The 14,679-nt window shown below is 33.6% G+C and overlaps 2 protein-coding genes across 3 annotated transcripts; one reads left to right on the top strand and one right to left on the bottom strand.

The window, feature by feature from the left end:
* The first annotated feature begins 4,021 nt into the window (after positions 1-4,021).
* LOC120255894 lies at positions 4,022-7,852 on the top strand. Its single transcript, XM_039263663.1, has 9 exons — positions 4,022-4,503; positions 4,603-4,754; positions 4,956-5,051; positions 5,182-5,244; positions 6,202-6,270; positions 6,364-6,466; positions 6,581-6,652; positions 7,195-7,283; positions 7,399-7,852. Exons 1-9 carry the CDS (start codon positions 4,173-4,175, stop codon positions 7,552-7,554), a joined length of 1,131 nt encoding a protein of 376 aa, XP_039119597.1. The 5' UTR covers positions 4,022-4,172; the 3' UTR covers positions 7,555-7,852.
* A 553-nt stretch (positions 7,853-8,405) lies between these two features.
* LOC120255893 (acetylornithine deacetylase) lies at positions 8,406-13,566 on the bottom strand. 2 transcript variants are annotated; one of them, XM_039263661.1, is made up of 11 exons: positions 13,222-13,566; positions 12,891-13,135; positions 12,685-12,793; positions 11,496-11,634; positions 11,313-11,370; positions 10,340-10,357; positions 10,126-10,248; positions 9,560-9,716; positions 9,442-9,475; positions 8,719-8,868; positions 8,406-8,622 (listed from the first exon to the last, which is right to left on the bottom strand). In XM_039263661.1, the coding sequence occupies exons 1-10, from the start codon at positions 13,549-13,551 to the stop codon at positions 8,756-8,758; spliced, it is 1,326 nt and encodes a 441-aa protein (XP_039119595.1). In that variant the 5' UTR covers positions 13,552-13,566; the 3' UTR covers positions 8,406-8,622; positions 8,719-8,755. The 2 variants fall into 2 exon arrangements, with proteins under 2 accessions (XP_039119595.1, XP_039119596.1); XM_039263662.1 differs by having other exon boundaries at positions 8,754-8,868.
* Positions 13,567-14,679: the final 1,113 nt, after the last annotated feature.

Genomic DNA, 14,679 nt, shown 5'->3' with positions numbered 1-14,679 from the left:
GCACATGTATGCCACTTTCTTTCTCCTCTTTAAATTGTATTGTTGAACATTGGAAAAAGAAAACCAATGGTTAAGCGTTTCTACTGAGAGAGATTGGACACATTTCATTTATTTATGTAGTATGTAAATGTAAGATTGGATTTCACCAATGGCTACCTACGATTATGCAGAAGTTATCCTTAGTGATGTCTTTTGATTTACCAATGGGGAAAAATCTTGCAAGTCAACTCTTCAAATAATTGAGATTAACGATGATGTGTGTGTATATATATGTTTTGTTTTGTAGTATTTTTAAATAAATGTTTCTAACAATACAATATTTTTGTAGCCTAGATAGTAGTAAATTATTTTGACAATAAATACAGGATTGTTTTAAATTTAAATTATCATTGATTTTTTATGAAGTTTTTTAAATTATCCCTCTGTCTTATGTGCTCCCATTTTTATTTCTTTTGTACCTTGTGTTTTTATTAACAAGTTTTATTTATTCATTTTATATGGCCCAGTGTCATGTTAGCTAAATAATATTTTATTTAACTAACCTCTAATTTTTTCGTGCTAGATTATTTAGTTATTTATCAATTGTTTGAAAGTAAAAGATGAACCCAATTACTGAATAATATAAAATATATATACATAAACATATAAAGGAAAAAGTTTAACTCATTTATATTCTAATAAAATATAATTTTCAATTTTTAATCCTCATACAATCATAAAAACACTGAGAAACATTAATCAAGAGTCCGAAAAAGCGTTTACGGCCAAATGTTATTATATTATATATTAATATTTTATAAAATTAACTGTAATTTTGGAGAGAAACGGAAAACAAAAAAATATACTGTACATTATATATCAATCAAAGCTTTACTTTTGAATGCCATCAATACAATAACAACCAAACAAGTAAGATATCGGAATCATATAAAACTTAATAATAATAAATTTAGATATAAATAAATGTAAGCAGTTCTGCATACATATTATCAAAAATAAAACAAATAAAAAAATAAATAAATTTCTATATTCACCTTAATTCTATCAAATGAATACATGATGGCGCATACATGAAATAAAAAAAAAAAATTGAAGTACCAATATGTACCACCTTTAATAAATACTTAAAATGACGTTTGGCTTAATTTATTTATTTTGTTATTTATCTTATAAATTTGATAACCATTTAATAATTTATTAATGTGAGAGAGTTAGAATAATTTGAACTTCAGAAATGAAAACCAGCGAGAAAATGAATACTGGATTCTATATTAATGTTGAATAGACATTTAGCAAAAAGAGCTTGTTTTCATTAATATAATTCATTGGTCTGTAAAACAGACGTTCAGAATTGTTGTCCAATCAAGGGGGCCCAGTATTGTATGGGCTGTATGGGCTTTAACGTTATTATTAAAATGTACTTTTAGTTTTTTAATCAAATTATTTAAAGGTTAAAAAGGAAAGACAACCACAAGAAAGTGGGCTTTTCTTCTCTTTAGGGTGGACCAGGTTAAGGGGTGTGCAAGAAAATTTGAAAAATCAAACCAAAATATTTGTTAATCCTTTTATTTCTGTTTATTTTGTATTTTTGATTATCTTTCTTGAACCACTTTTATTTTAAAAAAATCATGTGTAAGTTTTTACCTGTTATGTATGGTTATGGGTTATCGTGTAAAAAGATTTTAAAAACTGGTTTAAACCTTTGAGCAATTAAAAAGGATTATTCTTAAAATAAAAAATATTTTTCATAACAAATCACTCTTATTTATTTTAAATGATATGCTTATCAATCAATATTTTTAAGTTGATATATAGTACATATTATAGATATATATATATATATATATATATATATATATTTTTCAAATCACCAGCTATGTAGAGTGTGAGTTAATGTAGCCTCATGGCGCAAATACAAAAACCCTTTCTCAATCACGGAAAGAAATGACATATTTTATCGATCTGATTTCCTCTCCCGGAATGATCGCCACGCGAGCGAGATCCACGCCAACACATCGTCGTTATTCTTCATATAAAATTTAATTCACTTTTATTATCTAAATCCCAAATTCTAAAACATTTAATCGAAAACATAAACATATAAACGAGTAAAACCCAAAACCCTCCCTCAAACCATCGACAAATCACAAAACCGCCTGCTTGCGCTTGCGCTACCATTTGGTACGAAGCAGACGTTAAAGGCTCAGATTTATTATCTGTGCTTTCAGATTTTCTGGGGCCTATATGGATTTTCGAAAGATTCCTTATATTTGATTTGATGTATTATAGCTTTTTATAATTTTAATTTGCGATCTAAGAATTTTTGAAAGCTCTCAAACCCGTTTTATATATATATAACGACGCGTGATGCGACGCTGAACGACGATGCAAGATCCTATCGTCATTCCGACGTCGCAGAAATCAATCTCGATAAAATAACATCATCGCTTCCTTTTTCGGAGCAAAGCTCTCATATATATACCCATTATTTGAAACCTCCAAACCAGTTATTTAATCGACCTCTATCACTACGAATCATATACATTGATATTTTTATTTCATACTTTTTAACATACACTGTTACTCATAGAGGTGTATATAATATATATATAAATTTTTAAAAATTCTAACTGATATTATGCATCATCCAAAAGGGCAGTACACTTTGGTTATCCCAGAATCCCACATGGCATGATCCCATTGGATGAATGAATTCCATAAGATTTTAGAAGTGGAGCTATACCTAAAGCAATGGGACCAGCATTCATTGAGGATGTGGTTGCTTTCATATGTGGGCTCTATTCATTGAGATTATAATCCATGGAAGTACGTAGAAAGCACTCATTTTATTGAAACTTAACCAAATTCTTCTCATTTGGCTCCACTTTGAATCTACATCAATCTCTATTGAGTTCTTGACAACAAATGTTACATATTAATTATCTTAAGTTGATTTATACACCATCTTGGTACTTTTCTTGCTAGAAATATCAAATTTAAAGTGCATTATCGTAGTAAACTTAACTATGATTTGATAATTAAGTTTTCATAATTAAGCTTATCATAATAATGCAGCATCCTGTTTCTTTAAATAGTGACAGGGTTCAAAAGGAATTTGTCTTCTATAATTGGAGATACCCTTTCTCAATTTTTTTTTGTTTTGTTTCAAAAAAATGGTAATTTCTTATTGAAATTGTAAATTTTCTGGTAGAATTTTAGTTTGATTAGTGATATGTATATATATCTATATCAATTTCTATCACAGCTAGCACATGTTTTGTGTCATTTAATTGTTGAAGTGTCAATATTGAAGTCTTACTTTAAAAGAGTTCAAAGAAAATCTTGATACCATCTACAAATAGAGTAGAATATGGTTCGATAAATTATCTCTTTTGATAGTTAGATCATTGTATCTTATTCTATCATATAACAGGCAAACACAATTCAAAAGAAATTTGAATTCTTCAACTAAAATCATCATGTTTTTGTAATGCATGGGCAAATTTATAAACTTTGATTATTTTTATTAAAAAAATAAATAAATAATTATCAATAAATTTTGTCACATAAAAAAAAGTGATTTTAAATTCAAATCTTTATGTACGAGAAAAAAAAAAATACTGATTCGAAAATATTTTTTTTATAAACTAAAAAAAATTACAATAATTTTATATATTATATTTTATATTAAATTCTCGATGTGAGAAAAAAAAAAAACATATATCACCAATACCTAAATATACATATACAGCATTAAATATTAAATATATAACCCAGCATAATAAAGTTAAACAAACCCCTGACAAAGCACACAGAAAAAAAAAACACACACACACAGAGAGAAGAATGAATCAGTTAATTCCACGTGGCAAATGAGGAGCAAGCATATGATGAAGGATATTTCCCGCCTTCTGTTAAAAGGCATCGTGATTGATTCAATGATCGTGCGGTGGAGAGATGAGTGTAATCCCCCACTCCAACCTCATCCGCATATATGAGATGCTTTGCCACGTGGAGCCGAACCGAATAGTCGTCCTCTGTGGTGTGGATATCATCTCCCTCTCTCGCTCTCTCTGTGGGCGGAGGAGCTCACCAGCTCTTAAACAATGGCGGTGTGACCCTTGGCTTCCCCACGCTCTTCAACCTCTCTCGATCTCTCTCCCTCTCCATTCATGGAGCTTAGCTTCGTCTCCTCTCGATCTGTTTCTCCGATCCCTTCATCTTCTTCATCTTCGTCTTCGTCCTCGAGTCTTGGTATTTGGATCGGGGAGAAGAGGAAAGGGATCGGAAAAACTAGGGTGACGTTTAGGATTAGGTCATCGGCGGAAAGAAGCGGGGATAGAATCGATGAAGATGATCGCCGGCGAGCTGGGTTCGTCGCCGTTGATGTCCCGACGCCGGCGACCACGACAACGGCTATCAATCGGAGCCTCGGCGCTGCGGACACTGAGTTTCCTGTTTGGGAGAAGCTTGGCGCTGTTGTGAGACTGAGCTATGGGATCGGTGAGATCGATCATCCATTCAATCTCTCTCTCTCTTTGAGGTGTTGATCTCTTGAGATTTTGTTTGAATTTCTTAGTCTGGTGTTGATGGGGTTGTTAGGTGTGTATGGGGCGATGGCGCTCGCCGGGAAGTTCATCTGCGAGATGACGGGGATCGATTCCACCGGAGGGTTTCATCCATCGCTGAAAGCCATCGTCGATGGTCTGGGCTACGCTGTGCCACCGATCATGGCTCTGCTTTTCATCTTAGACGTATGTGCATTTGATCTTCTTAAAATTTCAAGTAATTTGAAAAAAAAAAAATTTTTAAATTTCTAGTGACCCATTGATTCTAATTTCTTGAGAAATTCCACTGTTTATTAGAGATTTTAATTTAGATCAAAATGCATTCAATGACACGCTTTCGTGAGAATGATTGATTTTTTTTTTTTGGTGAAAAATTCTATAAATTAGGATGAAGTGGTTAAGCATTCACCGCATGCTCGTGCCATTAGAGATGTGGAAGATGAGGAGCTTAGGAGCTTTTTCTATGGCATGTCTCCTTGGCAGGTATAGCTGAAAATGATGCACGCTTTTCAAGTTCTTTTTTTTCTTCCCTTTTTAATTTCTTTTTGATGGGATTTCTCATGGCTGAAAGGATATTAAACTAATTATATATATTTTTCAATCTCGTACGTAGTTCATACTTATTGTGATTGCAAGCTCAGTAGGTGAGGAATTGTTCTATCGAGTGGCTGTTCAGGTATGTCAAGTGCTTGGTTATTCTTACTTTGTTCTCCATTTTTAGCGTACTGTAAACATGTTTGGTGTTTGATATACATAAATATTAGGAAATATTAAATTCGGGAGGAGATGATTATTAAGCAATATTAATTTGTTCATATGTGTTATGCCAGTTTAAGAAATTATTAATAAAGTGATTTTAATGATGTATTTTTTTTTTTTAAGTAAATATAGATAAACCACATATTTATTAAAAAAAATGATATACTTCTTTAATCAGTGATCAACATAATTGAGATATCTGTTTCTAAAAATTTTTTTGTCTGAAAAATTATCAATTCGGACATCAATAATTATGGAGTACGGGAAATAAAGTAGCTTCCAGAATTTGATAGTCAAGCTATACATGCTAGCTTTGTTGGCTCAAATATATATTAATTTAGTCGCCGAATAGAACGTGTGATGTGGTCTGATGCGTGAATGCAATTGGAAATGTTTTACATAGACTAGGTCGTTGCTGAACTTTGAACTATATTAATTTCAGCTGCTCTATGTAGGTAAACTAAAGTGGCAGGTCTGGAATGATATTAATTAAAATAACCTTTGTACTAAAGTGTCTCAATTGGTCTATATTCTCATGGCACTAGGTGACAAGAGTAGGTTCAAAACTGAATTATATTGTATGAACCAGACAGCACCATGTGATACAGCTGTGCATCCACCTTCTAAAAATTGCTTATTATATAAGAGAACAGGAACAACAACAAGCCTCCCTTCTAAATTAAGTTCTCGGTCATTATATAAGAAATTGAGAGCAAGTATTTTATTCTGTTAATTAAAAAATGAAACCCGGAAGTGGTCATGAACGGCATCACAGAAAATCATTGCAACTTGCTATATCTTTTACATAGAACTAAAAGCACTCATCCTCGTGATGATTCTAATGTTTTAAAATTAAATCTTTGCAACAACACAGGGAGCTTTAGCTGATATGTTTCTGAGAGGTGCTGATCTCATCAAGGATGCACGTGGGATTGCTTCTCTGGTAAGTGCTGGTCTAAAATTTAATTTTCCATGACATGCAGCCAAATATCTAGTTTTACTAACTCTCAATATATCATTTTTTTTTTGCATGTAGACTGGGATGCTACCTCTCTTTGTTCCATTTGCTCAAGCATTTGCAGCTGTTATCACAGCTGCACTTACGGGTTCGCTCTATTATGTGGCCACTGCTCCAAAAGGTGCGCTTTTAGAAACTATTGTCGCCTAGACTACTGCTACTCTATTAGTAATATGCCATAATGTATATAATGGATTGTTGGGAATGAGACCTTTGTTGTTTTGTTTTTGCGCAGATCCCACCTACGTGGTCGCTCCAGTATTACGTTCTCGGCCTGGCCGTGAAGATCTCAAGAAGCTTTTTGCAGGTTTGCTTCTTGCCATAAACATCACATGATGTTCCATGATGATATTCTCAAGTGTTTTGTTTATATGTTTATTTATTTATATGTATAATCATTATGTAGGTAAATATGTTTTATAAACAACCACAACTTAATATTTAAAAAAATGATCATGTAAAAACGTGTATATATATATTATTTATATAAACTGATTCATGAAAATTTAAATGTCTAGAAATATGCATATATATATATATATATATATTAAATATTATTTATCTAGTTTTATTTTATCATCATTAAATGATAAAATGTAATTAATTTAGACTCTCACACACACACACACACACACACACACAGTAGGTGGACTATCACATTTTCAAGAGAAGGGAATATGTAAAAATATGTATGATATCATGTATAGAGGACTCCGAGGACATATAGTAAATTTAGAAACAGATGAGTGAGCCATCATGTTTCCACAGAGGAATATATTTGAAAAAAACTTTATGTAATAAGTCAATTATTTTGATCGAGAAAACGACCTGGGTAACCTGTGCATGCAGCTTGGTACGAGAGAAGGCAAATGAAGAAGATATACTCTCCCCTCTTAGAAGGCTTGTTGGCTTTGTATCTCGGTTTTGAATGGATTCAGGTAAATTTAAATATACTGCCACTTATAGTGATTTTACACTCAAGATTAATATAAAACACACACACACACACAAACACATAATATATTGTTAACCTTTTTGTGTGGATGGATGCAGACTGATAAAAATATCCTTGCGCCCATGATAACACACGGCATATACTCAGCTGTGGTCCTTGGCCACGGGCTGTGGAAAATCCATGAACACAGGCGTCGGCTACGTCAAAGAATCCATCAAGTTAGGGTTGAAGCCAGAAACTCTAATAAATTATAGCCGAGTATATATACGCTGAATGTAAGCTTGCATTCCGTTGAGACCAAGTTCTATAATACGCGGGAGGGGATGGGGTTTCATTTAACGTAGCCCAAAGATTAAAAAAAAAAAAGGAATGTAATTATCATTATATTATATATATTGAAATAATATACTGCTAGAGTTGAAATATTGGTACTCCCACTATGTACATTTGTATGCAATGCATGTATATGCCTTAGGGCCCTGGCTTATACAGCTAGCAAGAATTTTGTAGTGTGAGGTTTTCTATGTTTATGTATATTCTACGTTGGTTGAATTTAATAATTTTTTTATTTTTCAAAAAGAATTAATCATTTTTATTTTACTATTCGCCCAAAACTTGAAAAAAAAAAAATATAGCTACTTCAACTGTTTATTAATTTTAACAAGTGTTATCAAATGACAGGATAAACTTTTTTAAAAGGTTACCAGATTATTATTATTTTTTATTATTTTAGAGTCCTAACTTCAAATTGAATAAAAATATTACCTCAACATCTATTTTGATAATTTATAATGATGTTGCGCCAAAAATCCTATGTCAGCATCTGATTTACATGTTGACACACCCAATTGGGACTGCCATGTCATTGAAGTTGGCCACCTCAAAGAAGCCACGCTGGCAAACCACTACATTTTCATACTTAAAGCTTAAGAGTCCCTGGCCTTTCTTGAATGTACCATAAAATCTTTTTTTTTTTTAATTTTCAAAAAATAAAAAATTTATTCGTTCAATTTAGAACCCATTAAGCTTTTAACATTCATTAATCAAGCTTACTGTTATAGGGCTTTTTGAAGCCCCGTGTCACTTACCATCTCGCCAGACCACGTAAGATAGCACAGTTGTCTAATTCAACGCTTTATCAGTTGCTTGTTCTAACAGAAAAGATGTGATATGTAAGGGTCATATCCAACCATCCTCGGAATATGTTTTTATTCTAATATTTGAGGATTTTAATGAAGAAAATGGCTCCTAAACAGCTATTAAACTTAATTAAAAAAGCCCAAGGCAGGCAAGGCAGCATATGTTGACCACTGAACAGTAACCTGACATAGAAAATATTGGTTGATATAATTAGATTAAGCTAACGAACTATCATACTTTAAATAAAACAGTAGTTCGAAGTGGTAAGTCAGTAGTACCCGGCATCAAACCCTGGAAATTAACAGCAACGCACCTTCAGGCACTGCCCACTTCCAGTTGGGAGATAATACTGATGAAAACCTGGAAACCTTGGCACATATCAGAGAACAGGCAATACTCATTCCTTGCATGGTATGTAGCCATTATTCCTGTAACAGTAGAACAACAAGAACAATAGAGCAAAATATATTCAATAAGTTGAGGTCACTGTAAACCATTGCCAAAGGGAACCCGAACGTGAATTCCAAAATTTGATAATTATTTTTCATCTCTTGCTTTCGGATGATATCAAATCAATACAAAGGCAATATCAGATATTTAAATGGCATTTTCCCCTTTCGATAATTTGAAAATATCATATGAGCTAATATTTAGTTCTTAGGGAAAATCACCAGAAGAGATAGATACCCTACTTCTCACATCCCCACAAACTTGTTGAGACCTGAATCTTAGAAACCACCCCACCACCCAACCACACACACACACAATTTACTAATACCTCAGACAAGCTTTGTAATCTAGAAAACTTCCATTTTTCAAAGTGGCTTTCGTACCTCCCTAGCTGATAACATTTCTCAAGTTTTCTAGAAAAATCTGAGTAATGCCCACAATCATCCTACGGATGGGGCAATCAAAGAAATGCTACTAAAATTGATAGCATGTCTTTTTTCATTGTTATTTTTATTTTTAATTTTGCAGAACAGGACAAGGAAGACACATACCATAACCGGATGTTTGCACATCAAAGCCTTCATCCTAGAAAAAAATCATGAAGAGTGAGTCAGCAACATTGGAAAATGGACAACGAAATGAATGAGTGAAAAGAGGTGGGATGACAACCTGCAACTCTCGAATCAAAGGCAAACTTCCTGTGATTGAGTAGGGCTTGACATATCCAACCACTTCCTCAGTCGCTTTACATAAGACATGAAACCCGCGTGATTCAAGATTACATGCAACACCAGACATCATCGCTTCATCAAAACTGATACTTAGCCTACCAAAAATCAAGGGGCATAAAATGAGTATCTCCAGCTTATCAGTATCTACAAAGAAATTGAGCACAATCAGAAAACTACAAGATATCAATACATAATAATTCAATGATCATTCCTGGATTCATTAATGTCAGGAACTCAGGAAGTGTATGTTTTGAGTTTTTAATTTTGATAAAATGCTACAGGCCACCTTGGTGAATTTTCAAGAGAGAAGTTTGTTCTTTTGGAGAGGAAAAGAAATACTATACCCATGGTATAATCAGTATTCAAACCTATCTGCAATTGCAGTCCCTACAATTGAAAACGAATTAACTATACCCATGGTATAATCAGTATTCAAACCTATCTGAAATTGCAGTTTCTACCATTGAAAATGAATTAACTATAGAAGTTGAAATTTGGTCATACTTTCCCCTCAAATTTTCATCTGGAAGCACATAATTTGAAACTGGCCCTCGGGAATCCAGCTTCTCTATATTTGCATTTAAATCATCTACATATTCCTGCAATTTCTTGACCACATCGGTTGTGCTGCATCAAACAGAATCAAATTCAGGTTTTCCCCTATTATGTTAACCTAGATGAACAGTCAAAACACAAAAAAGTAAAAAGATATGCTCACCTGTAGAATGGAGTTAACCTGCAAACACAACAAATAGCAAGTTACATAAAAATTACAACCAGAAAATAGCAACTAAACCAGCAATGCAAAAAATTGAGTCAGTATTAACAGAAGCACATGAATGATCATAACTATAGTACAACATTATAAAGGAATAATAGCGTGTTTCCTCCAAACTACTAATTTAGTTGGAAAATCATCATTTGAGCTTTGGAGTCATTCCAGACTGAAAGAACTGTGATTGAAAGAAGCACAGGAAGAAGCAAAGGCCACCTTAAAGTGAAGTGAAAATTATTATTTTTTTTTTCTCTTTCTGAAGCTGAGATATATCAAGATAACAGAAGGAGAAAGAATATAATCAGGATTCAAGAACTTGATTCTTTAAAAAAGCATGAAATTAAGTATACCCTGCCAGTTTCTATTATAGAGTAAGTTTTATTTAGTTTAGTATAGAAAAATTGTTGAGGATCTCTATGGATCCTGAACTTGAAGAGATACTTCTGAAGCAATCAACTGGACTAGTTTCATAACCATTATATTGAAATCTCAATCCCGATAAGATTTTGACTAAAGTATGCCCACAAACTTTTGGAAGCACTTGATAATAGCATCTATCATACAACTTTATGTTAAGAAATCAGGAATTAATGAAAATTTAAATGAAAGGTGATAATATCTAAAGAACATACCCCTCTATCTCTTATGGCTCTTCTGTAGAACCTCAGACTGAGCAACAGATGATAACAGTAACCAGTGTTAGTTCCTATCCACATGAAATTTATCCAGCATATTTCTTAATCTAATCTTTCAACTGGAATCACATGGTAAGAAGACTAATAATTTTGTGATTACTACTGCATAATATTACAAATGTGGACAGGTATGGTCTAAAAAAATTTAAACTAACAAGACAAAAGCAATTTAGAAAATGATTCAGGTAATTCTTGAGACGGTAGAAAAAAAGTTATCATACCTTACATCCCCTGATATTGTACACTCACCTGGAATCTGATTGACACCACCTCCAGGATCTGCAGTACATGTTTAATCAATAGGGACAGAAACAATTAGAACTACCCTCTTTTCAGCTACCGGTATAACACACTTTCCTACCAGTAATAATCAGCAATCAAAGTTAGATACAAATGCAACTTACAGCCCCATTGAGTTGGTTTAATGGTAGATGGTGTCGCGAAACCGTAGACTTCTTCCTTAGGATGTGGAGGAAAGTCTTTATAGAATCTTGACTGGATTTCTCTAAGTGCCTCCATGGCTAACTCCAAAGGATTAATAGCCTGCAAACATTATATTAGCAGCAAGCCTTTACCATTCAAGATTACAACCATGGCAAATATTACCTCGTTCCATCTAAATGAGGATGGAGACATTGAAATGACAACCAAATAGACAAACCTTGGTTCATATACGAATAAACACTGAAATATGCACAGCAACTTGAGAAACCACATCTAAAAGAGAACATTTCACCTCTATGGATAGATCCTAAAATTTCTGCCTTAACCAATATGCTGGCAGGATTAAATTCCTCATTCACCGTTTGTTAGATAGAATTAAGGTATAGGAATTGACACAGTTGGCAGCAGTACAACAGAATTTTAGTATAAAAATTTACAGGACAAACAAAATGAATTGTGACCAAACAAGCATCATACTCATTTGTTTTGGAGTTTCTGGAGGGAAAATATATCCAGCTTCCTCTTAGGGGATGTTCATCTGGGGGAAAGTGGTTTTAAATGAAGAACTAGAGGAAAGTGACACTTACCAAACTGGTAGTTCTCATGCTCATTTTGTAGCAAGTGAACAAAATATGGGGAAAGGTGGGGGAGGGGAAGTAAGCTTATATCAAAATTCACTTCTCCCACTTAGTGAAAAAAATCTTGAAATGAGTTTAGTTCAAAATTAAGATAAGTGCTTCGGTGAGGAAAGCGCCACTTCCTCTCTAAAGTGGAAATCAATCCACTTTAATGATTTTCCCACCATTTTAGAGTAAATGAACCAAAAGTATACATGAAGGCCTATAATTTTTTTTTAACACAATGAATAATGGGAAATTTCACTGACACAAGAACTCAATCAATATATTCAACAGACAATATCAAGACCAATGAACCAGTGAACAGGCAAATCGTTCTAGAACACTCTGGCAGATGGCGCCTTGAGCAACATGAAACGTTAAACCCTTTCCTAATAGAAAATCCAAACGAGGCCAACAATGATTTTACTTGTGTTGTTTAATAACATTTGATAAAAGAAAGTTTATGATAGATCAATGGAGAGCAAATGTATTTGATACTATGTACAAGTGAAAGTTCAAGATGTACTACCTTGTGAGGCAGACCACTGTGGAAAAGCTTCCCAGTGGCTCGAAGCTTCCAAGCAATCATCCCTCCAGTGCCAATACAGGGTTGCTTATCTGCAGTATCGATCCAAAACCTGCGAAACATCCAAGAAAACCATGAGAGATTCTCAAAACCAAATATCATATCCGTAATCAAAATCGATCTACAGATACCCATCAGCGATCACTCACAGCGGGCCCTTCTTGAGTTTGTTAAGAAGGCCATCCTTGACCAGTGCATCAACCCCAATGCCAAGAACAGAGGAATTCTCCTCGTTGGCGATGAAGACGGCGACAACCGTGTTCTTGAGCGCTGGCCTGGTCTCCCCGAGCCGCCGCATAAGCTCCGCCACCAGCGCGACGTGCCCTAGGCAATCCGTCGTCCCCCGTCCTCTCAGCTTATCCCCATCGACACTCAACGAGAACGGATCAAAATCCTAAAAATTCCAAGAAAATTCAACAAAAACCAAGAAAATCAAGAAAAAGAGAAAACCCAAGAAAAGAGATCGGGATCGAGGATGACCCAATCGGAGGGATCAGCGGTGACGACATCCATATGGCACCCGACGAAGGAGAGAATGCGATCGGGATCACAGCCAGGGTACTCAGCGATGATATTCCCACGGCCATCGGAGTAGGAGACGTGGGAGACAATGAGAGGGCCACCGCCGGTGGAGGTGGAGAGAGGGAGGAGAACATCAAGAACGTGGCGGGCGACGCGATCCTCTTTGGGGACCAGTTCCGGCGGGTTGTTTTGGACATGGCGGGCCTCACCGATGATCTTGGAGAGGAGGGAGACGTAGGAGCCACGATCGAGAGGTCCCACGAGATCCTTCAGAGAAGAGGACTCCATTGGAGCAGGGTTATCGAAGAGTGTGGGCTTAAGAGAATGCTTTCCAGAGTATTTATACACCGTTCCCGGGAAGAAATTTACATAAAACTCCTTTTATTTATAAATATTTAATATATTTTGAAAATGGTTTGTAAATATGTTAATTATAGGCTGGATTCTGGAATACAACAACAGGCCCAAAATAGATGTTGGGCTTGGCCCATAACATGTAACACATCTTCTATATATGGTGGTTGTATATTTTAACAAAGATGGAAAAATTATATATTTTAGATTTTTTTTTTAGAGATTAAGATATTATGATGTATTATATTAACTAAAAAAATGTTTATATAAAGACAAGAGAAAATGTTTCATGTTTGAATACAATTGGATATAGCATAGAAGAATATCAACTCAAATGAATGTGACTATTCAAAGAGATTATGTCTAATATTTCTTTCCCTTCTTAACTTTAATTTTTTTAGATTTATTTTTCACATTGAAAAGTTATGCTTTTTTTTTTAGGATAATATTTTGATTTTTATTTAAAATTAATTGATGAGATGTAAAAAGAAGTTCTATGATCGAGAGTTTGAAATACTTACAACAATCCAATATGAAGTAAAAAAGAATTATACGTTAAACCTTTGGAAATAAAATTTTTATGATTATAACCATCCTGTTCATGTATTTAATTAATTATTATATATCATAATTAATATATCACAAAGCATCTATCATTATATATAGGCGGCATGTGTCATTTTGTGTAATTTGGTTAGACAAATTCTGATAATTGTTGCATATTTTCTAATGATGTGGCACATGATGTTTATTTTCTTATAAAATCAAATCACTTTTGCCAAATATAAAAAATAAAAATAAATCACTGCTTTGGCTTTGAGATCAAATGAATGAGAAGGCAGATTGGTTATTTATTAGTGTTATCAATGTTTAGGCATTTAATTTAATAATCATTTTATATCCATATATATATATATATATGAAGCACATTTTTAGCAATTTGAAGTTGTTTAATTAATTAAATAATAATAATAATAATAATAATAATAATAATAATAATAATAATAATAATAATAATAATAATAATAATAATAATAATAATAATGACGCAACTCCAGCTTG

The sequence above is a fragment of the Dioscorea cayenensis genome, unplaced genomic scaffold (assembly GCF_009730915.1).
Source record: "Dioscorea cayenensis subsp. rotundata cultivar TDr96_F1 unplaced genomic scaffold, TDr96_F1_v2_PseudoChromosome.rev07_lg8_w22 25.fasta BLBR01001229.1, whole genome shotgun sequence".
NCBI classification, from domain to species: domain Eukaryota; kingdom Viridiplantae; phylum Streptophyta; class Magnoliopsida; order Dioscoreales; family Dioscoreaceae; genus Dioscorea; species Dioscorea cayenensis.
This window is presented reverse-complemented; position numbering and strand designations above follow the sequence as displayed.